At 34.1% G+C, this 23,990-nt stretch overlaps 1 protein-coding gene across 3 annotated transcripts in view; it reads right to left on the bottom strand.

Moving 5' to 3' along the window:
- Nucleotides 1-23,990, bottom strand: part of Spc105R (Spc105-related) — a 78,293-nt gene that overhangs the window by 17,054 nt on the left and 37,249 nt on the right. The window contains exons 5-9 of one of the 3 annotated variants that reach the window (XM_075291256.1): nucleotides 12,447-12,690; nucleotides 9,221-12,234; nucleotides 9,080-9,166; nucleotides 8,415-8,590; nucleotides 2,494-2,695 (exon numbers count right to left, since the gene is read on the bottom strand). In XM_075291256.1, coding sequence (XP_075147371.1) covers nucleotides 2,494-2,695; nucleotides 8,415-8,590; nucleotides 9,080-9,166; nucleotides 9,221-12,234; nucleotides 12,447-12,690 — 3,723 coding nt within the window. Of the gene's footprint in view, nucleotides 1-2,493; nucleotides 2,696-8,414; nucleotides 8,591-9,079; nucleotides 9,167-9,220; nucleotides 12,235-12,446; nucleotides 12,691-23,990 lie in introns of those variants that run through there. The other 2 variants (XM_075291257.1, XM_075291258.1) reach the window with 2 other exon arrangements.

Genomic DNA, 23,990 nt, shown 5'->3' with positions numbered 1-23,990 from the left:
GAATTACGAAAACGAGAGATTCGGGGAAAAAATGGCTCAAAGCCGCCATTGAAGAAGTTTGGGAAAATATCCCAAAGACCGTTACCGAAAACTTGGTGAATTCAATGCAACGTCGTTTACAAGCAGTTATTAAAGCCAAAGGATTTATTTAGGATATTCAACAAAGTACTAATTTATTATTTTGAACAAAAGTATTTTAGTCAACTGTACATTTCTTTTTACTTTTTTATTGTTTTCACTACTGTCCCATTTTTTGTTTGAGTATAAAAAAATAGTTTTTAAGATTTTTTTATTTTTGATTTCGAATAATAAAAACATGAATTAAATAACTTTTTTTATCTCATTGAAATTGTTCAAAAGTTATGAACTATAGAAATCAGAAATAGCAAATGTCCCATTTTATTTTTGAGTCACTGTATAAGGCAATTGGCCGGTCAGTGGTAAACTATGCAGCTCGAGTGTGGCCACCGCAGACCAGTGACATGCAGTGGAATAACATACAGACCTGCCAGAACGCTGCCCTTAGAACTGCGACTGGGTGTCTCCTCAGCACACCCCTGGATCACCTTTATGTGGAGACAAAGATCATCCCTGTGCGAAGACACAATTACATGTTGCAGTATCTCCTGGGTTATCGCAGTAATCATCCAAACCACCATCTCATGGATACACAACCACCACCCACGTAAGGGTTGATATACATCATCTAGTGTGCGAGATCCAGCGTTACAAAAGAGAGCCTCTAGATCAAGCAGCGTACCAGGCAGGTTTGAACAGGATTCATGAGGATACTGTAGCTGAAGCGGTGAGAAGCTACAAGGTTAATCCTGTTCTCGGAGTCCGTCCACCACCCCTAGCAACGGAGGAAAGAGACCTCCCACGCAGAGTTCCTCGATCTGGGCACAAGCTTAAGTACCAGAGCGTATAACATAAAAATGGGGGAGCCACCGTGGTGCAATGGTTAGCATGCCCGCCTTGCATACACAAGGTCGTGGGTTCGATTCCTGCTTCGACCGAACACCAAAAAGTTTTTCAGCGGTGGATTATCCCACCACATTAATACTGGTGACATTTCTGAGGGTTTCAAAACTTCTCCAAGTGGTTTCACTGCAATGTGGAACGCCGTTCGGACTCGGCTATAAAAAGGAGATCCCTTGTCATTGAGCTTAACATGGAATCGGGCAGCATTCAGTGATAAGAGAGAAGTTCACCAATGTGGTTTCACAATGGACTGAATAGTCTAAGTGAGCCTGATACATCGGGCTGTCACCTAACCTAACCTAACATAAAAATGGATGAAATCACAATAAACTGTTACAACAACAACAAAGATATCTTTCCGTGCGATAAGACGTATATAGAATAAATAAATAAATAAAGTAAATAAAGTTTTACAGCCACCAAACATATTGCATATTTGTAATATACTAATCAATATAATAACAATACAACTAAAATAGCTTAAAAGTCTAATGAAACACTTCGTGCAATTTTTACAAGAGAGAAGATAAACACAAAAAATTGTTTACAAAACAATTTGGTAGACAATGTAAACATATTAATCAAAGAGAAGAACGAGAACAAGAGACATTTTGGTCCAAAAGATTTTTAATTTTTAAATTTGGTCCGAAACGGAATTTAGTCCATTATCATATATTTGTTCAAAATTATCCACCTTACATATGGAGACTACATTAGATTCTGAATCTTTACGACACTACGTTTAAGTTGTAAAAGAATCTTAAATCCCTCGTTTAAGATGGGTACTATGTTCGGTTTCCACGCCGAAAACCAGCTTATTGCCACGGAATCAATGCTTTATAACTTTTCCATTAATGAGATTTAATAAAGATTTATAACCGTCTTCATATATATTTTTGTACTTCCAATTTTGTGTTTTGATGGAAAAATCTAACATAATACTCTAGGTGGGTTGAAGAAAATCGGATGCAAATTTCGCGTTTTAGGTCTTGGGTCAGGTTTTTTAACTTTTTGGACCATTTTAATCCCTATCTTCGAATGTGCACAGGAAGTGGAATAGGGGGATTGAACTATGTAAGAATATGGACCGATATGAAACACACGTGACAAATCAAATTATCGGAGGAAACGAGCAACACTACAGAAAGTCGGTTGAAAATTCCAAAATCTATTGTATTCTCTAAAGAAGTAAAATCGTTTTTTTTTCGAACGGTCCCATCGCCCACTTTCCCGCCCCTTCCGACCGTGAGGGCCTCGTCCCCATAATGAAGTGTAAGGAAAATCAGTAATAATAAGTCATTAAATAAGCTATTATAATAATAAGTCATTAAATAAGCTATTATATGTACTAAGCTATTATATGTACTATTATATGTATTTTTAGAATGAAATAAGTTTATACTATTCAAAATCCAAGTGCTACAAAGTGATTATACCTTTAAAGAAGAAACTTATAAATGGCACGTATATTTTTTACATAAGGGTATTACGAATAATTTATATTTTTATTACCTTATTAAAGCTGCCCGCTGTAAATACATAATTCGTTGCAATTCTGTACCCATTTTAATTGCTTCCAAACACATTTTTTCAAATCTTTTTAGCATGTTAATTATTCCGCTTGTTGCATTACTTTCGCACATCGTTAGGAGATCGAATGGCAAATTTAACTTAAGTTGGAAGTCTAGTAGAAAATCGATCGGTTTCCACATCTCTAAAAGGATAAGGATTTCTTATATCTTATAACAAAAAATTGGAAAAAGAAAATATACATATATAAAGTGTTTCTACATACTAATGTGTATCCCCAGTCAGAAATTTACGATGGTTATAAATATTGAACGTTGTAACAGCGTTGGAAGCCAACGTTGAAACAACGCTTGCTAAACAAATTAATTGACGGTTTTTAAATAGTAAATTTTCCATAAAATTATCGTTGAAAATGCATGTTCCATCAATGTCCAATGGTTTTTAATGAGTAATGGATGTAATATTGTTAATATGAATTGATTTATAATAGGATAATGTTCCTTTATCATATAAAGTGAAAATGTACATTAACAGTGAAACCCCTAGGAACAACAATTTTGGTTAATTTTACAAATGAGGCAATTGTAGAAAGTTTTAACTAAACTAAACGCTGACATCACGCCAAAACCCAAATATAAGTACTTATTTAACGACTAATTGAAGACATTTTGTTAGATATAATTACTTTTTTTCACATGTTAAGGTGAGTATTAACTTCGAGTTTACCGCTTAAATCGCTAAATTGAAAACTAAATCAGTAAGAAAACTGCATACAATTATACATATTTGTTGCAAATTTACTTGATGGGGAAAAGCCCAAAGCAATTTTCACAAAGTTTGTATTCCTTAAAACGGATTATTAAAGAAAAGTAATCGTGATAACATTACGATTTTAGCGGCTTAAGGTGGGTATTAAGTTCGAGTTTAGCCGCTAAAATCGCAAATTTTTCACGATTACTTTTCTTTAACAATCCATTTTAAGGAATACAAATTTTGCGAAAATTTGCTTTGTACTATTCCCCATCAAGTTATAATGAAATCTGAACAAATATGTTAATTTTATGCCTTTTAAGATTTAGTTTTCACTTTAGTGAAAAAATGCGACTAAACTCGAACTTAATACTCACCTTTGGTGTCGGGAATTTTCTTTGTATAATTAAGGAATTTGAGATGGTAACACTGAAAAAATGCAACTCTGTGTACAAGAAACAACAATTCATAAACAAACGTGAAACAGTTATAACGGCGAAAACAAGCGTCACTTCGAAATATGAAAATAAAATAAAGAATAAATATTGGTAAAATGTTTCAAAATCTTAACAAAAGGAAAATTAACACCCTTGGTACAACTGAAGGTAAGAAAAATGTCGTGCAATAAAGAATTCATTTCTTTATATTTTCAATTTTTTTTCTACAGACACTGATAAAAGGTTGGACTCCATTGAAACGATACCTTTCGTAGGAAAGAATCAAGCAAAGCGACAAAAGCTAAAACACAGAAGAGGTACATTTTGAAATCCTGAATTTATATAATTGTTTTAATTCATTTTTCACTTTACAGATGCTATAGATGATAATTTGGATTTTTTTTCGAAACGGAGGATCACAGTATGCCATCCCATTCCGTAAATAAGGATGACGAGGAGGAAATGTATTGCGCCCAATAGAGGCCATTATCAACAAATGTTATTCTTTATCTTTCTATGTAGCTTCATTCAGGGACGAAGTTAGAAGAGAGTTAAGGGCTATTAAGTACGAAATTGGAGAGATAAAAAATGAGTTGAAGAATGAAATTTTCAGTTTACGGAGAAGTTTACTTTATAACTTCAAAAAATGGAGGAGTCTATTATTTCCAACGTGAACACCATATTAAATAACCATATAAAAATAATTTTTTTTACCAATTAGAAATGTCAATCTTAATCTTAATTATGTATTTTTCCTATTAATTGTTAAGTTTTCTGATGTTCCTTTGTAAAGTGTAGAACACTAATATAAATATAACAATAAAATATTCAACGTATTTTGAAGGTTTTAATGTACTGTAAAATTATAATTCTAACCGTCCTAAAGCATTCTAGAAACAATTGGAAAGACGTATGAAATGTTGTTTTTCAGTGCTTTTTAATGGTTGTAAAAACCATCGATACACCGTATAACGATGTTATCATTTTGGGGTTGTCAAAGCGTTCGTTAAACCATCGGAAAAGCGTATAAAATATTGTTTTCATGACGCTTTGAAAACGTTGTTAAATACAATCGATACACCGTGGAATGATGTTATCATTTTGGGGTTGTAACAACGCTTTTTCCCACCGTGTATCAACCGTTCAAAACGCTTTTACAACGCTTTTCCGATGGTTTTTTTCTGACTAGGCACACATCTCATCAACATAAGCTTTAAGTAATAATTTTGTGTCTCAACAAAGGGGACTACTTCGAATTCATTCTTTCGTACTGATTGTATATTAACATCATGTGTGATCTTTATTGTTTCTAAACTAAAGCAACAACAAATCGAAACCTCCCAGTCAGAAAAAAAAACCATCGGAAAAGCGTTGTAAAAGCATTGTAAACGGTTGATACACGGTGGGAAAAAGCGTTGCTATAACCCCAAAATGATAACGTCATTCTACGGTCTATCGATCGTATTTAACAACGTTTTCAAAGCGTCATGAAAACAATATTTTATACGCTTTTTCGATTGTTTAACGAACGCTTTGACAACCCCAAAATGATAACATCGTTATACGGTGTATCGATGGTTTTTACAACCAATAAAAAAACACTGAAAATTTAAATTGAAGTTTTTAATTTGACTATACATTTTCCATTCAAAAAACCGAAGGTGCACTAAAATAGTGAACTCTCGAAAATAGTGAAATTTCTCAAAAATTGTATGTTGTGTGTAGTTTTTGAAGGCGCATCTTTCTGTGTTTACAGATACAATATCTGCCCTAGATCGGGAGATAAGAATGGTGTCTCGAATTTTTTAAGTTTAATTTTAGCAAAACAACATATTTCATCCGTTGTAAAATAAAATCGAAATACTTGTATGATACTTTTGACAAAACAACATAAGTCCACATGAGGTTTGTGTAATTGACAAATTATTTTTTACAAAACAACATATTTCGAGTCATGGTGTTTTGTCGAAAAAAAAACAAATAAAAATAAACGCATATTTAACTTCAGTTGTGTTGTTTTTTAGTCAGAATATGATCAGGATTCAATGCGACAAAACACATAAATAGATATGTTTTTGTTTTAAATAAAATATCATATGACAAAACAACATAAGTCGTCAATTCCTAATTTTCTCTAAAAATAAGCTATCGAAAAGATCTATCTATATCTATATATTAAACATTTTCCAGATCTTTTCTACAGAAGATTTTGAGACCCCCTATAGGTGTATTTTCGCTCCCCTGTAAAATTGTGTTTTTAGACTTATGGGGTTTTATCATAAATCCACAGATACGCACATATATTTGTGAAATCAGCGTTTAGTTTAGTTAAAACTTTATACAATTGCCTACATTTGTAAAATTAACCAAAATTGTTCTTCCTGGTAGGTTTACTGTTTTTTAGTGTACACCTTCAATTTATATGAAAAATGAATATTATCCTATTCTAAATCAATTCATATCAACAGTAAAGGGTGATACTGTCAAAATTTGGTCAATATAAACTTGACGTATTTCTTTCAATTTTGCATTTAAAAAACACCCCTAATTTTGAAAGTGTGTGTGTAGAATGTTGCTCCTATTTTGATTTTGGAATTCACTCTTCAGTTGTCAAAATGCCGTCCAAGCAAGAAGAGCAGCGTATCAAAATTTTGCTCGCGCATCGCGAAAATCCGAGCTACTCGCACGCAAAGCTGGCAAAATCGCTAAAAGTTGCCAAATCAACCGTTACAAATGTAATTAAAGTGTTTGGGGAACGTTTGTCGACAGCCAGGAAGTCTGGATCGGGGGGAAATCGAAAACCGGAAGCCGCTGAGACGACAAAGAGAGTTGCTGGTAGTTTCAAGCGAAACCCTAACCTCTCTCTCCGAGATGCCGCAAATAAGCTGGGTGTACCGTCTACAACCGTGCATCGACCAAAAAACGAGCCGGACTATCGACTTACAAGAAGGTAGTGACTCCAAATCGCGATGATAAACAAAATACGACGCCCAAAGCGCGATCCCCGACGATGCTGACGAAGTTTGACTGTGTGGTAATGGACGACGAAACCTACGTCAAAGCCGACTACAAGCAGCTTCCGGGACAGGAGTTTTATACGGCAAAAGGAAGGGGAAAGGTAGCAGATATTTTCAAGCACATAAAACTGTCAAAGTTCGCAAAGAAATATCTGGTTTTGCAAGCCATCTGTACCTGTGGCTTGAAAAGCAGCATTTTCATAGCTTCCGGGACTGTCAACCAAGAAATTTACGTGAAAGAGTGTTTGAATAAACGTCTGCTGCCTTTCCTGAAGAAACACGGTTGTCCCGTACTGTTTTGGCCGGATTTGGCATCTTTCCATTACGGTAAAAAGGCCATGGAGTGGTACGCCGCCATCAACGTGCAGGTGGTTCCCAAGGACAAGAACCCTCCCAACACGCCAGAGCTCCGCCCAATTGAGAAATACTGGGCTATTGTCAAGCGGAACCTAAAGAAGACCAAAAAAACTGCTAAGGACGAGCAGCAGTTCAAGGCAAACTGGCTTTCTGCGGCGAAGAAGGTGGACAAGGTGGCTGTACAAAATCTGATGGCAGGTGTCAAGCGTGAGGCCCGGCAATTCGGATTTGGAAAAGCGAAATCCTAACTGAATATTTTTCCTGAATTTTATACTAATTGAACTTGAAAAAGAAATTTAATTTGATTTTTTAAATAAACGATTTCACCGATTTACACGCGTTTTCCCTTGACCAAATTTTGACCTATCACCCTTTAATACCTTCATTATTCATAAAAAAAACCTTAAGCATTGAAGGAAAATGCATTTTCAACGATAATTTTGTGGAGATTATACTTTTTAAAAACCAATTAATCTATTAATTTGTTTATCAAGCGTTGTTTCAACGTTAGCTTCCAACGTTGTTACAACGCTCAATATTTATAACCATCAGGAATTTCTGACTGGGCTATTTTTAGAGGCATTGCTGAATTCACCCTATACCACAATGTATTGTTTGTTGTTTCCAACAACAATTACTGTGACATCTAAGTGAAACTGCTTTCACAATTACTGTGACATCTAAGTGAAACTGCTTTCAAGAACACAACAACAAGAACACACAACATTAGTAGTGTTCTTTCCTTTTACGGCGTGGCTTACTATTTTTATGTTAGCCTGATTTCTCCTCTAAATTAATTACTGTACATATTATTACAATTTTAATACCATATTATTGGGCATGAATATTAAGGAATTGGTATTATTAAGTATTGAAAAGAAAACTACTGGCTAATGCAAATCTGCAGCCTTTAGCGTAGATCTGGCGGTAGATAAATAACAAAACTTCGAAAAACATGTACAAATTTGAAAATTTATGAATCGTTATTTTATGAATTAATGCATTTTGGGTAAAGCACACCCGATTTCAGCGATCACATTTTGATTCGTTTTTAGAGATCTAAGAAAGGGAAAAGTCGCAATGTCTTCAAGTTACATGAATAGGGATGACTGCCGAATGGAATTCGGAGTAAAATAATGTTGATATGATCTATGTAAAAGATCTTGTGTGCCATCGTTTTTTGTTCATTTCAACACTTGGAATGTTAAATGGTTGATGTCAGAGTCCGGAAACTCCATAGCAAAACAAACCCCCATTCAATTTTCCGTCTAGTATATACAATAACATTTCCCCTTAATATTTTCAAAAATATTTCCAAAAATGAAGTATAAGTATAACTTACTCTTAGGTACACTGCTATTATCCAGTTTTATTGCTTGTATTTGTATTTCTGATCCAAACGGGTCAGCTTCTGTGTAATTTATAATAAGCGAGAATGTTAACAGTTTCTTATGGCCAAACGCAATAACCCCTTTATTTTCAAGCTGACAATCTATTATCCAGTTCGGCAGCTGAAACCTTTAACAGCATTGAAGTTTTTTTTATTCTTATATATATATATATATATATATATATATATATATATATATATATATATATATATATATATATATACACACAGTCTCACATAAGTTTACATACCCTTGAGGTTTTTACCTTATAACTAAACATGTTTCTTGTTGTTGTTTATAATCCAGACTAAAAACATCTTCTTGAAAATGGACAAATACTTTGTTTTTCAAATTAATTTACAAAATCTAAAGCATATATATGCATATTTTATTATATTTTAATAATTAAAGAAAATACAATTTCTTAAACCGTATGTAAACTTGTGTAAGACTGTATATATATATATATATATATATATATATATATATATATATATATATATATATATATATATATATATATATATATATATATATATATATATATATATATATATATATATATATATATATATATATATATATATATATATATATAAATTTAAATTAAGTTTACCTGACCAATTCCTGCAGACTTGCACTGAAAGATGGTTTAATTGATCTATATTCGGGAATACTATTGAGTTGCACATTAACTTTTAATCTGTAGAAAAATTCCTATTAGTATTTTAATATATAAGGAAAACATTATGCCTACCTTTGTATTGGATTGGCTAACGTTGGCCCTATGATAATGGAGGTATCATCACTTAAATCGGACAAATTGCCTAAATTTGGCATTGTATGATCTAAGCTAACTCTCTGCCATAAATGGTTAATATCCGAAATGTGTGGACGAGTGCGAAGTCGTCTTAAACGATCTAAATCCAAAGTTGGAATTTCTGGAAGAGGGGGCAAGCCAAAGGTATCTGATCGACTGTGAATGCTCTCATTGGTCAGTGTATCTTGGCAATGCCTACATTTCCGACAAACTGCAGACACATTCGCAGGCTTATCTTTATGTTCATCATTAGAAATTTTATCTGTCGCAGAAAAGGCAATACTCCGACATTCTGTGTGTGATTTACTTTCCTGCATTCTTGCAGGTACACCGCTATGTGTTGATGATTCCAAGGATAGGCACAAATTGTTATTGTCTAAGCTACATAATCCTGCATCATTTTCATCATCAATTGATAAACTTCTTACTAGACTCATACGGGTTTGGTCAATATTTTCTAATGTAAGATTCATGTAATGCTTCTGAAAACTCCTTCCTTTTGTGTTTTCTTCCAAGACTACACTTTCTCTGTTATGTTTAAAGTATACTGAAACATCCGATATGGTAATCGCATTGTCTTCGAACAATAAATTCTGACCGCTATGTAGAACATCACATGTTCTGTTAAGTTCAGTTACTATAGGATCTGAAGCCGTAACTGCTTTCCGAACTTCTTGCATGCTATGAGCAATGTTTTCAATATCATCAAGACGTATGTCCTGAGATAGTTCACACTCCTTTATAGTGCAGTCATTTAACTGCAATAACTTTGCATCGACTTTTCTTTCATTGGCCAATAAAACTGTTTCTGGATGTTTTTTCTGATTTATCGGAGTCTTAATGCTGGCACCGTTGCCACCCCAATGTTCATTAGATATAACATTATAAGTTCTAAGTTTGGTTTGTTCATTTACTATAGGCTCGGAAGCTGTAACTGCTTTCCGCACTTCTTGCATGCTGTGAGCAATGTTTTCAATATCATCAAAACATGTACCCTGAGATAGTTTGCATTCCTTTATAGTGCTGTTGTCTAACTTTTCATCGATTTTTCTTTCATTGAAAAATAGATCTGTTTTTGGATTTTTTTTCTGTTTGATCGGAGTTTGCATACTGACGTCATTATCACCATAATGTTCATTAGATACAACATCTGCTATATTTCTTGTGTTATTGTCATAAATATTTACATCCATTGGATCGGATATGTCGCATCTTGCTAACCATGTGTTTCTCTTCTTGGCCATTGATAATACTGGTGTTAAAATTATAGGCAACCGCTTCATAGAAATTTCAGTCTGATGTTGACCTCCAGAAATATTTACATGATCCGCTTCTCTTGATTCTCCTTGAATCAATTGATTTTCGTAATTTAAAAACTCGGCCAATGATTTGCATGGCGTTTCTTCATACATATGCTCTCTATCGCCATTCTCAAAACCTCTAAGGCCTTGTTCCCAGTTTGTAGTGTTAACAATGTTGTATTTGAGCTTATCAAAATCCAATAACCCATTTTGGTTTTTGTTGATTGTTTCGTTTGCATTAGAACTTAAAGAAATATCTACATATTTAATAGGATTATTGGCAGCGTCCAAACAGATTTTATTCTCCGATTTATTACGATTATCACCTGTCCTTTGGAAGTTGTAATCGGCAGGTAATTCATCCGTTTTTAAATCATTTTGCAATTTTATTTGCCCATTCAAAGTTGTATTTTGAATTGAATAATCTACGTCCATATCGTGATGAGTTAATAGAGTAAATCTATTGTTAACCTTCTTGTGATTCTTTCTCTCATTTTGAGTCGTGGGTAGGTCCGAAGATGATTTCGCATTATCCTCTGCTTTGGTTTGCGAAGCATACTTAAGTTCACTACTAGTTGTTTTATTTTCATATTTATTTGAATTGCGTGGTTCTTTAGTTTGATTCAGTACTTGCGTCGACTCATCTAAGTCTATATTCTGATTTATTAAAATGGTTTGGCGGCACATTGGATTTCTCATTTCTTTTTTATTGCGCATATCTTTTATTTCAATCTGAGGAGATGTAGATTCAAGAGCTTGGGACTTTGTCTCATTTAATTCATTTCCTTTAACGCCTTTACATTGTAGTGAAATTTCATTTCGAACCAAATGTCCACCTGTGTCCAATACATCATTGGAGTTTATAGTACTGAAATCATGCCGAAGTTGTCTGTGTCCGTTCATAGTTGAGTTTTGCATTGAATTATCTATGTCCATATCATGATGCGTGAATAGAGTAAGACGACACTTAACTTCGTTGTTCTCGTCTTTTCTGCTTTCGGAAGCGGTTGTGTATATATTTTCGATAATTTCAGATGGGGATTGTGCTACGTTCTTAGTGTAACAATTGATAGGAAATTGTGCTACTTGTGTAGACTCATCAATATTTATATCCTGATTAACGAAAATAGTTTGACGGCTTTGGGAATTTCTCATTTCAATTTTATTATCGTCATTGCTTCTTTGATCTTGAAGCAAAGTAGTATAAACATGACTTTTTGTGCCATCTTTCAAAACATTATTGTCACCTAACAATTCATTCGGACTTATAGTATTTAAAGTTTCATCAATTTCCATATTATCGCGAGCTAAAATTGAATCTGCCTTGTCTTCTTCGCTCAAGATTTGTTCCACATCATCTTCATAAATAATTCCCATGTCAATTTCACATACTTCGAGTTTTTGTCTTGTAGCATTGGGGTATAATCCATTAAATATAAGTGAATGTTCAATTGCATGAGGCTCTAATACTGTGTTTCGATGTTTCGAGTTGCTTTTGCCATTATCGTTCAAATCCATCTCTTGAAATGTGTTTAATGTACCACGATGGTTGGAAGTTGCATCTATATTATTTGTTGTATTACTTTGTAGTAATGGTCGATGATCTGTACTTTTATTTATATTTATATGTGTTGTTCTTCCAATACTTTCCTAATGAAATATGAAGTTATTATATGTACACTTATCTGTTATTATTTTTAATATTTTTATATGTAGGCAAATCCATTGGAGTGATTTACTTAGTAAAAAATAATAATATCTTTCTTTTTTAATTTACATGTTAATAAACAAATGATCATTTCTTTCTACACCTAATCAGGCAATCAAAATTTGTAATTTTCTATTTCAATATAATTAATTACCTTGTTATTGCTATTTGCAGAATATATGTAAATGCCCTCTTTTCCGTTTATTTTGTTTGCAGTTAAATTTCCTTCCAATACTCTTTCGCCACTGTGTAGGCCATCGTCTATGACAGGATCAATACTTTCATACGAAAATTCAAATATTTTGGTATTCGTAATGTTAATGTCTTCATTTATGTGCATAGTCAGCCTTTTTCGCGAGATGTCTTCTGAAGGCTCCCCAGCCATTTGAATACATTTTCTGAAATAGATAAATTTTACTTTAGACTTCAGAAAAATTTAATCTTACACACAAAAAATTATCGAAATTTTTTCAATAGAGCACTTGATTGAGTTTGGAAGCGGATTTAAAGAACATGTATTCATTTATATCCAATTTTCAATCATTTAATCAAATCCGAATAAAACCCAATTATTTAATTATGTTTGACATTTGTTATGTTTTCAATTAAAAAAGCTTATTTGATTAATTTGGAAATTCGGAAGCAATATCAAATTACAAAACGTTCCGTTCCCAATTAAACACGTAATAGATTCAATGCAGGGTTTGAAGTGCTGACGAAAAATAGCATTAGCAGAAAAAAATTAACTAATGCACACCGAACGCATAAACACATTTTGTCAAAAGACTACCCGCTTGTTTGGCAAATAGCTATTGTCGCATTTTCCCTACCTATATAAGCACTCCACATGTTCAGGAGGTTATTTTAGTATACAATAATGAATTCAAAAAGTACTGAAGACCCGTTTTCTGTATGTATATAATGTACCATTTCATTACATCCAATTCAACAGCATAAAGTAATCTATAAAATAATCGATAGACTATATTGGACATTACCAGTTGAGCATGAATTTAGAAGTTTTTAGAACGTCAAAATCAAAATATAAACTTACCATAATTAAAAACAATAAAAAATTTGCTAGCAAAATTGTGTATAGATTTGAAGTGCTTATTTAACTAGCATAATTTCACCTGCCGTTTCTGTGAGTAGGGATGTGTGTACAAATTATGTATTAATTTTCAGCTACCAAATGGGTGGTTACCGATAATGCAGAGAATAGTCTATTGGTTATTTTGAGCGACATCTCCTTGTTAAATTCTCCGCTCAAATACAAGGGCGGTAGTCAGGCTTATAAGTGGGGGTGTTTACGAATATATAGCCATATAAGTAGGCATTCACTACTTACCCAACAAGCGGGTACTGCTACAGCTCCAACCATATATATGACTTAAAAAAATGAAATGAAACAGTTACACATAAAATGATTTCGTCTGCAACAACAACGACTTCGCACATACACAAGTCGATAGCAAATAGCAACAGTAATTCTGTTAATTAACAGTAGTAAAGAGAATTGTGTTGTTGTTAGGGAATGAATATGCGTAAGTCGTTTGAGTTTGCTGTTTAGTCGTTTGTGTTGTTCGCAACAAACAGTGCAGAAAATTATCGTAACGGCACCAAGGCTAAATAAAAGTTTAATACTAGAAACATTTTAACATTTGGGACAACGAAGAAGAAATAAACAAGTATATACGGCCGTAATTTCGGCCAGACCGAATCTTATGTACCCTCCACCATGGATTGCGTAGAAACTTCTACGAAAGATTGTCATCCACAATCGAATTACTTGGATTGTGGTATCTTAAAACTTCTTAACATCATTTTCTAAATTGTGAGTTAGACCATACGTGGTATACATTAGACAAAAAAGTTATGTATAGTTAAGTCTACAAATAATTACGAATCGATATGGACTTTTTGCACGGTACGTAGAGAGCCAGAATTGATATATGGGGGCTATATACAATTATGAACTTGATATTGACCAATTTTTGTGTGATTGGAAATCGATTTATCTGAGGGATATATATAACTGTAGACCGATGTGGACCTAGATAGGCATGGTTGTTAACGACCATATACTAGCACAATGTACCAAATTTCAACTCACTCAGATGAAATTTGCTCCTCCAAGAGGCTCCAAAACCAAATCTCGGGAACGGTTTATATGGGGCTATATATGATTATGGACTGATATGGACCACTTTTGGCATGGTTGTTAAATATCATATACTATCACCACGTACCAAATTTCAAGCAGATCGGATGAATTTTGCTTCTCCAAAAGGCACCGGAGGTCAAATCTGGGGATCGGTTTATATGGGAACTATATATAATTATGGACTGATAGGAACCAATTCCTGCATGGTTGTTGGATACCATATACTAATATCATGTACCAAATTTGAACCGAATGGGAAGAATTTTGCTCTTCCAACGGGCTCTGGAGGTCAAATCTGGGGATCGGTTTATATGGGGCCTTTATATAATTATGGACCGATACCGACCAATTTTTGTATGGGAGTTTGAGGCCATATATTAACACCACGTACCAAATTTCAACTGAAACAGATGAATTTTGGTCTTGTCTTTTTGGTCTGAATATGTTAGATTTATGAATACATATTTTTTCTGTTTAAATAAAATTTTAACACAATAGGTTATGGGCCTATAGACACGTAAAATATGTTTTTTTTTTTCAAATCGTTTTGGTAAAAAAGAAATTGAAAAAAATGCCCTTTAGAGCGATTAAAGGGCAGGGAGAACTTTGATGTCTGGAAAAGACAAGCAAAATCTTTATTGGTGATAGAAGGATGCTGGAAAGCCGTTAACGAGGATATGCCTAATTCGGAATTGAACGAACGTGCATTAGCGGAAATAACATTGATGGTTGACCCTAACAATTATGGACATATTGCCACAGCAACGACAGCCAATGCTGCATGGAATGCATTGCTCAAAGCATATGAGGATAATGGGCTAACTAGAAAAGTTGAACTATTAAAACAGCTAGTGAACATCAAGTTTAAGGATTATAAATCGGTCCAAGATTATGTAAATGAGCTGATAATTACGGCTATCAAGGTAAAAAACGCAGGTTTGAATATAGATGACGAGCTGACAGCCTCACTAATGTTAGCTGGGTTGAGCGACGATTTCAAACCCTTGGTAATGGCCGTCGAAAATTCCAAAGAAAAATTGACTGTGGATATTGTCAAGATTTTATTGCAAGATGCGAAATACGACCAGAACATTGACAAGGAAGCTGTTCTCCAAGCGAAGTCATCAAACAAAAACAAGAAGCAAGTCATTTGTTATAACTGCAAGAAAACTGGTCACATTGCGAAGAACTGTCCAAGTAAGAATGGTTACAGACAAGCAGCCAAGAACAAATATGGTAAAAAATCGGAAATTTTATTTGCTAAGACAGAAGCTGGAATTTGTGCCAATGCTGCTACCGATATGAATACCAATGCGTACTCGTGGTACATAGATAGCGGCGCAAGTAACCATATGACAAACTCTGACGAGTATATGTACAACAAAAAGAATGTTGAAGGAAAAAAAGTCATAGTTGCAAATAAAGATGAACTTCAAGTGCAATCTGTCGGAGATATTGACTTTGAAGTAAATGTCGGAAAGGAATCCGGAATTGTGACTGTAAAAGATGTGGAATATGTTCCAAATCTATGCACAAGTTTACTTTCCGTCAGACAAATCACTATAAATAACAAAAAAGACGTTTTCAAAGGCGAATCATGTCACATATTTGACGATAAAGGCAACATTTTGGCCTCTGTAAAGATTAAAAATGATTTGTATCAATTGGATTGTAAAACCGCCATTAAGAACTCAAAACTGTTTGCTGTTCTTAATGATGTCAATACTTGACACCGCAGAATGGGACACATCTGCAACAAAAATTTAGATGAGGTGAAAAAAACCAGTTTGGGAATCAGTTTTACTAAGAAAGAATTAGATCCATGCATCGTATGTGTGAAAGGAAAACAGACTCGTAAACCAAGCAAAGAGTAAGGGACACGTGCTAAAGAATTATTGGAAATTGTACATTCTGATGTAGTTGGACCACTCCAAGCAGAATCATTTTCGGGAAAGCGGTTCATGGTGACATTTGTTGATGATTTTTCAAGGAAAGTTTTTGTGTACCCAATTGCAAGAAAATCGGAGGTATTTTGTAAGTTTGAAGAATTCAAAAAGGCAGTTGAAAATCAAACTGAAAGAAAAATCAAAATTCTTCGATCCGATAATGGAGGTGAGTACATGAGCACAGAGTTTTCTAAATTTTTGAAAAGACATGGTATAATTCACCAAACGACATGTCCGTATACGCCGGAGCAAAATGGTGTTGCGGAAAGAATGAACCGTACAATAGTGGAAAGGGTGCGCTGCATGTTAATTGATAGTGGTTTGGATAACCGATTCTGGGCAGAAGCAGTTGTTACTGGTGCATTTTTGATTAATAGAGTGCCATGTAGAGGTATGGACAAATGTCCGGAAGAAATGTGGTCTACACGTCGTCCAAATTTAAAATTTTTGGGAGTTTTTGGATGTCCAGCTTTAGTTCATATCCCAAAGGAAAGGCGACATAAGTTGGATTCGAAATCGGTGGAATGTATCATGGTGGGTTACAGTACACACAAAAAGGCGTATAGACTATTCAATCCTCAAAACCATGAAATTATTGAAAGTCGTGATGTGATATTTCTAGAAAATAGAAAAGTACATTTAATTACAACTAGTCATCAAGATGTTTATTATCCACAGATCGATAATTTTGGGAGTATTGATTCAAGGGAGAGAGACAATATATTAATGGAAGAATCATCACCCACAATGAACTCTACTAGAGACAATATATTAATGGAAGAATCAACACCCACAATAAACTCTAATGATGAATCTGAATTACCTTTGGATGACATTAATGAAACACTAACACCAAATAATAATTCTATTCAAGATTCTGATACAGATTGTGAGTATGTAGATTCCGAATGGCAATCAAATGCAGAAGAGGATGGACGTCAAAGCGATAGCTCATGGTCATCGAGCGCATATAACAGACAAATGAATTCCGACGAACCTGTTAGAAAATCTATTCTACGGATAACTCTTGCCTACTGTGGACGTGTTTTTTTTTCTGTCTCCGCAAAGTTATTGATATAAACCGGACATCCGTATCTTTTTCTTTTACTGATTATCGCAAAATTGGAAAGGAGTTTTAAGCCAATCCACTGTTCTGTTCGGGTCAATCATTGTTTTGTTTTCTACACAAAGATCAACAGGAAAATTTTTCAAATAAGATTTATTCACTGCAAAACCAAAAATTATTTTGCTTGCTTGTTTATATCACACATACATTGGCAAAGATTATCACTCAAGATCAAAATGAGTTTTTCAAAACAAAATGAGAGTGAATATAATAACCTGCTATCAGAAATAGTGGAAAACAATAACAAATTACAAGACGAACTTATGGAGAAGCTAACGGCATCAGCTAAAAGAGAAAGAGAAGACTCACATAAGCTAGAGAAAACATCGAAAACACCTCGTCTGAGTAAACATACATCTCAAGATGACTTGATACAACAAATCAAATATATGTTTAAAGAGAGTGAAGAGAGACTTATCACACACATTAACAAAAGAATTGATGAAATAGACTCAAAGTGGATAAGTATACTTGAGAGCCAGAAAACACAATTTGATTACAAGATAAACGAATTGAGTGACCGTATATCTGTGCTGGAAACAGATCGTAAACAAATAAAAGTAATAAGCGATGAACTAATTTCTTTGAGGTCACAGATACAAAAACAAGATAATTTATCTGTTGCATGTGATTTGCGTATAAATGGAATACCATTTATGAAGTCTGAGAATTTATGCAACATATTCGATGGTATATGTCAGGTCTTAAATACACCTACACCCCAATACAAAGCAATATATCGTATTCAGAATAGGAACAAAAGTATTTTGAATACTACGATTATAGTTAAAACATTGACACCTTTTTTGAAAAACAATTTCTTGCGTATGCTGGCACAATTTAGGAAAAGTAATAAAACTCAGCTGTGTTTGCACCATATAGGATTCGATTCAGATCAGCCTATACATATTAAGGAAAATCTCACAACAACGAATTTTAAAATATTGCAAGCTGCTTCCAAATTAAGAAAAGATAAGAGAATTGCATCCACATATTCATATCGTGGACTCATATATATAAAAATAACAACGGATGGTGAGGCAATATTGATTGAAAGTCTCTCTCACCTAGAAAGTTTTTTTCGATCAACCAATTGAGAACAATATGCACATCATAAATCTATCTACTAAAATTTGTATTCAATATTACATTTATAACCGTTTAATATACCATATCGTCGTCATTTTGTACACACCATTTTCTACAGTTTATTATTGCACACAAATTAAATGCGTTGCCCATTGTTTCTCACATGTCTTTGCTAAGTAACAGAAGAAGTTCCATTGACGGCACAACAAATGTTATTCGCATCCTTGCCAAACAGAAAAGTGGTCTCAATATTTGCCATATAAACGCGCAAAGTCTCTCAAATAAAATGGATGAATTTAGATATATATTTGAAAATTCTGGAGTTGACATTACATATGTCACTGAAACATGGCTCAACACATCTATTACAGATGGACTTATTAGAGCAAACGGATACAACATTTTCCGAAACGATAGATGTTCTTTAGGCGGAGGAGTGGCTATATATATAAAATCTAATATTCCATGTAAGTTGATATTTAAATCAGATAATAACGAGAAGGTTGAATCAATATTCATTGAAGCCACAATAAACACACACAAATTACTTCTCGGCTGTGTATATCGTCCAAATAAATTAGTTCCATACGACTCTCTCCTAAGCACCTTATTGAATATATCTATGAGCTACGATGATATCATTATCGGTGGCGATTTCAATTCAAATATTCTTCATGAAGATTCACTTATGGACTCCTTCAACTCAATTGGATTTCAAATTGTAAACAAAACAACTCCCACACATTTTACTTCAAATTCAAATAGTCTATTGGATATTTTTCTCGTTACCAAAATAGAAAATGTGTTATTATATGATCAACTTAGTGTGCCATGCTTTTCAAAACACGATTTAATTTTCATGACATATAATGTTCAACCTCCGATCCCTGAGAATCCGACCAAATACTTTAATTTTAATAAGATAAATTATGAAATTCTTACTAGAGAGTTCATGAACGTTAATTGGCACCAAATTTTTGGTATGACATCTGTTGACGAAAAACTTGAATTTTTAAATATAAATCTGCAACGCATTCAGCAGTTTTCTGTCCCTCAACAAGTTACTCGTGGAAAACAAACTCAAAATTCCTGGTTTAATCCCACTATAAAGAAATTAATTAAGAAACGAGATAACGCTTATAAAAGATGGAAAGCGTTTAAACTACCAGGCATGTATGATGAATTTCGAGCTTTAAGAACTGAAGTGAACAAAACGATACAGAGGCATAAAACAGCTTTTTATGCCAATAAATTTCATTCAGCCACTAATTCGAAAAAGAAATGGGAGACCATCCGTGACATTGGAATTGGAACCAAAAAAATGGATTCGATTGTTGTTGGGGATCCTGAAGCATTCAATGAAAAATTTGTAAAAGTGCCCGAAAGTCATCCTGTTGAAGTTGCTACGGAACAAATTATAGTACATAATTTTACATCTGTGTCCACTTTTGAGTTTTCTTGCGTGGAACCATTCTATGTCGCAAGGAGTTGTCTATCTGTAAAGTCAAACGCAATGGGTTTTGATTTAATTCATCCAAAGTTTATAAAAACTATTCTACAATACATATGTCCGTATATTACGCATCTTTTTAATGCAATATTAACTACTAGTCGATTTCCTAACGCGTGGAAGCATGCTAAAGTCATTCCGATACCCAAATCCAACTCAGAATACCGTCCAATTTCTATTCTACCTTTCCTTTCAAAGGTTTTTGAAAGGATTATTAAGCATCAGATAAATGGGTATCTGGATGCACACAATCTTATGTCAAGTAGACAATCTGGGTTCCGCTCCAAACACAATTGCATAACTGCACTGATTGATGTCACCGATGAAATACGATCAAATCTAGATGGCGGAAATATTTCCTGTATAGTACTATTAGACCATTCCAAGGCTTTTGATTGTGTGGACCATCGTATATTATGCAACAAACTGAAAAACCACTTTAATTTTTCAAACACTGCAACGGCTCTCATTTCAAGCTATCTTTGTGGTCGAAAGCAGTCTGTCGTAGTTGGGAATAACGTTTCTACACCTTTACCTGTTAACCAAGGTGTCCCACAAGGATCTATTCTGGGACCATTGTTATTTTGCTTATACATAAACGAATTACCAAATATACTTAAATACAGCAATATTCAGATTTATGCAGATGATGTCCAAATTTATTTGAGTTGCGCCAAGTCACAGCTGCAGCAAGGCATAATAAAACTGAACGCGGATTTAAACAGTATTTACAACTGGACCCTACGTAACAAACTCCACATAAACCCAACCAAATCAAAATTCATTCTTTTCTCTGGTCGTACACAGGAACTAGATTGTGAATATCCAGTAAGAATCGGAGGTCAATGCATTGAGCAAGTATTTAAAGCCAAAAATCTAGGTATTGTTCTAAACAATACTCTAACCTGGAAAGATCACATCGTTTCAGCGACTGGGAAAATTTTCGGCATGCTGAGAACACTATATAAAGTCCAATTTTACACTCCACAGAACATTAGAGTTTTACTGGCAAAATCTTATCTTTTACCAGTGCTTTTATATGGTTGCGAACTATTCTGCAAGTGCGATTCAAGAAGCAAATCACGTCTAGAGACTGCATTTAACGCCATAACAAGATATGTATATGGACTAAAAAGATTTGAAAGCTGCTCTCTTTTCTCAAAAAATTTATGCGGTGTTACATTTAACGATTTACTGAATATCAGAACTCTTTTACTTTTGCATAAACTGCTGTATAATCGAAAACCTGAAAATTTATACAATAAACTTACTATCGGAAGATCAAACAGAAGATTAACTATTATACCTATTCGACATCGTCTTTTGATATCTGAATGGCATTTTTTTTATAACGCAATACGTCTATGGAACTCCCTTCCACCAAACATACAATTTATCGGCAACGCAATATCATTCAAACGAGCTTTATACAATCATTTTTAATTTTTATTTTTATTATTATTTTAATACTTTTTTATTTTTTTAATATTTTTTTGTGGTTAACTAATATGCTGTTTCATCGTAACTGTTGTCATTATGTAACTTAATTAATTAATTTTATGTAACTATAGTCATAATTTAATAACCGAGACATTTAACAATATTTTAACTTTGTAAATCACATGCTGTAATTATAAGATTTAAAATCTTGTTGTATGTGAAACTACTCAATTAATAAATACTAAAAATACTAAAATCTGAACGCATTGCAGCAAGAAGGCAACACTCGTCAATTTCCTGTGCCATGGATTTTGTCTCAAATGATCCTGCCACCTTTCAAGAAGCGATGTCATCAGGAAATGCGAGTGAATGGAAGATAGCAATGGATACTGACAGAACTTCCGAAAAGCGAGAAAGCCATTATATCAAAGTGTGTGTTCAAAACGAAATACAAAGATGATGGTACTCCCATGAAATTTAAGGCAAGACTGGTTGCAAAAGGTTTCACGCATTGACTTCAATGAAACTTTTGCGCCCGTCGTCAGATACAACTCCATAAGATACTTAGTTTCATTGGCCGCTAAATATAATATGAGTATACATGAAATGGATGCAGTTAGCGCCTACCTCAATGGGAATTTAAAAGAAACTATATATATGCAACAACCCGAAGGCTTTAACGATGGCCCAAAGAAGGTATGCAAACTCATAAAATCAATACAATCAGGAAGGGTATGGAACGAAACAATTAATTCCGAACTTTTGAAGATAGAACTTACTCGTAGTGAAGTCGATCAGTGTATTTGCGACGTATAATTCAAATTATACGTCGCATTGTATGTAGACGATGTCCTGATTTTTTCTGACAAAATTAATATTATAAAAAATACAAAGAAGAAGCTATCGAAAGTGTTCAAAATGAAAGATATGGGCGAAGCATCAAATATTCTTGGAATGCGAATAATTCGTGGAATGATTGATTGCAACCCAAGTTTAAGTCCGATTGACATTAATCAAGGGCTTTCAAATTCAATGTGCCCCAAGAGTGATAAGGAAAAAGATGAAAATTCGAAAGTTCCATTCATGCAAGCGGTGGGATGTCTTTTGTTTGCATCAATCGTATCACGTCCAGATATTACATATGCCGTAAATATGCTAAGCCGATTTAGTTCCAACCCTGGAAAGGCACATTGGGAGGCAGCGAAGAGAGTAATGCGATATTTAAAAGGAACGATCAATGCAGTACTCGTTTATAAAACTGACTTGGAACAATCAAATATGACAGGATACTGCGATGCAGACTGGGCAGGAAGTGTCGATGATCGGTTATCAACAACAGGCTATGTGTTCATTAACCAATCTGCAGCAGTATCTTGGGCTACGAAGAAACAGAAGACCGTAGCTTTATCATCAACCGAGGCGGAGTTCATGTCCTTAACTGCTGCAATTCAAGAATCTGTTTATCTTAAAAGGCTTGATGCGGAACTCAATAGAAATGTAAACAAAACTATAAAAATTTTCTGCGACAACAAGGGAGCTATTCAAGTTGCTTTGAATAATAATTATTCAAATAGGACGAAATATGTGGATATAAAGGCGAAATTTATTAGACAGAAAATAGATGCGAAAGAAATCGAGCTTGAATATATTCCTACAAATGAAATGCTGGCAGACGTATTCACAAAAGCAGTATCGCCAAAGAAATTAAATTATTTTAAAACTAAGTTTGGTCTTCTATGAATTCACATTTTTTATTTGTTTTTGTTATTAACAATATTATTGATATTTTACATTCAGGGAGAGTGTTGAAAATAGAATGTTAAATACATTTCAATCAATATATACTGTGCGTTTTTCCACTGTGCTACAAATTGTAATAACGCAGTAGTTTATATACTTTAACTATGAATATGTTAGATTTATGAATACATATTTTTTCTGTTTAAATAAAATTTGAACACAATACTCCGGAGGTCAAATATGGTGATCGGTTTATATGGGGGCCTTGCATACACAAGGTCGTGGGTTCGATTCCTGCTTCGACCGAACACCAAAAAGTTTTTCAGCGGTGGATTATCCCACCTCAGTAATGCTGGTGACATTTCTGAGGGTTTCAAAGCTTCTCTAAGTGGTTTCACTGGAATGTGGAACGCCGTTCGGACTCGGCTATAAAAAGGAGGTCCCTTGTCATTGAGCTTAACACGGAATCGGGCAGCACTCAGTGATATGAGAGAAGTTCACCACTGTGGTATCACAATGGACTGAATAGTCTAAGTGAGCCTGATACATCGGGCTGCCACATAACCTAACCTAACCTAACCTATATGGGGGCTATATATAATTATGGACCGATGTGGACCAATTTTTGCATGGTTGTTAGAGACCATATACTAACACCATGTACCAAATTTCAGCCGGATCGG

This window comes from Haematobia irritans, chromosome 1 (genome assembly GCF_050003625.1).
Source record: "Haematobia irritans isolate KBUSLIRL chromosome 1, ASM5000362v1, whole genome shotgun sequence".
In the NCBI taxonomy this organism is placed as follows: domain Eukaryota; kingdom Metazoa; phylum Arthropoda; class Insecta; order Diptera; family Muscidae; genus Haematobia; species Haematobia irritans.
The sequence above is the reverse complement of the archived record's forward strand: the minus strand, read 5'-3'. Positions and strand labels throughout refer to the sequence as shown.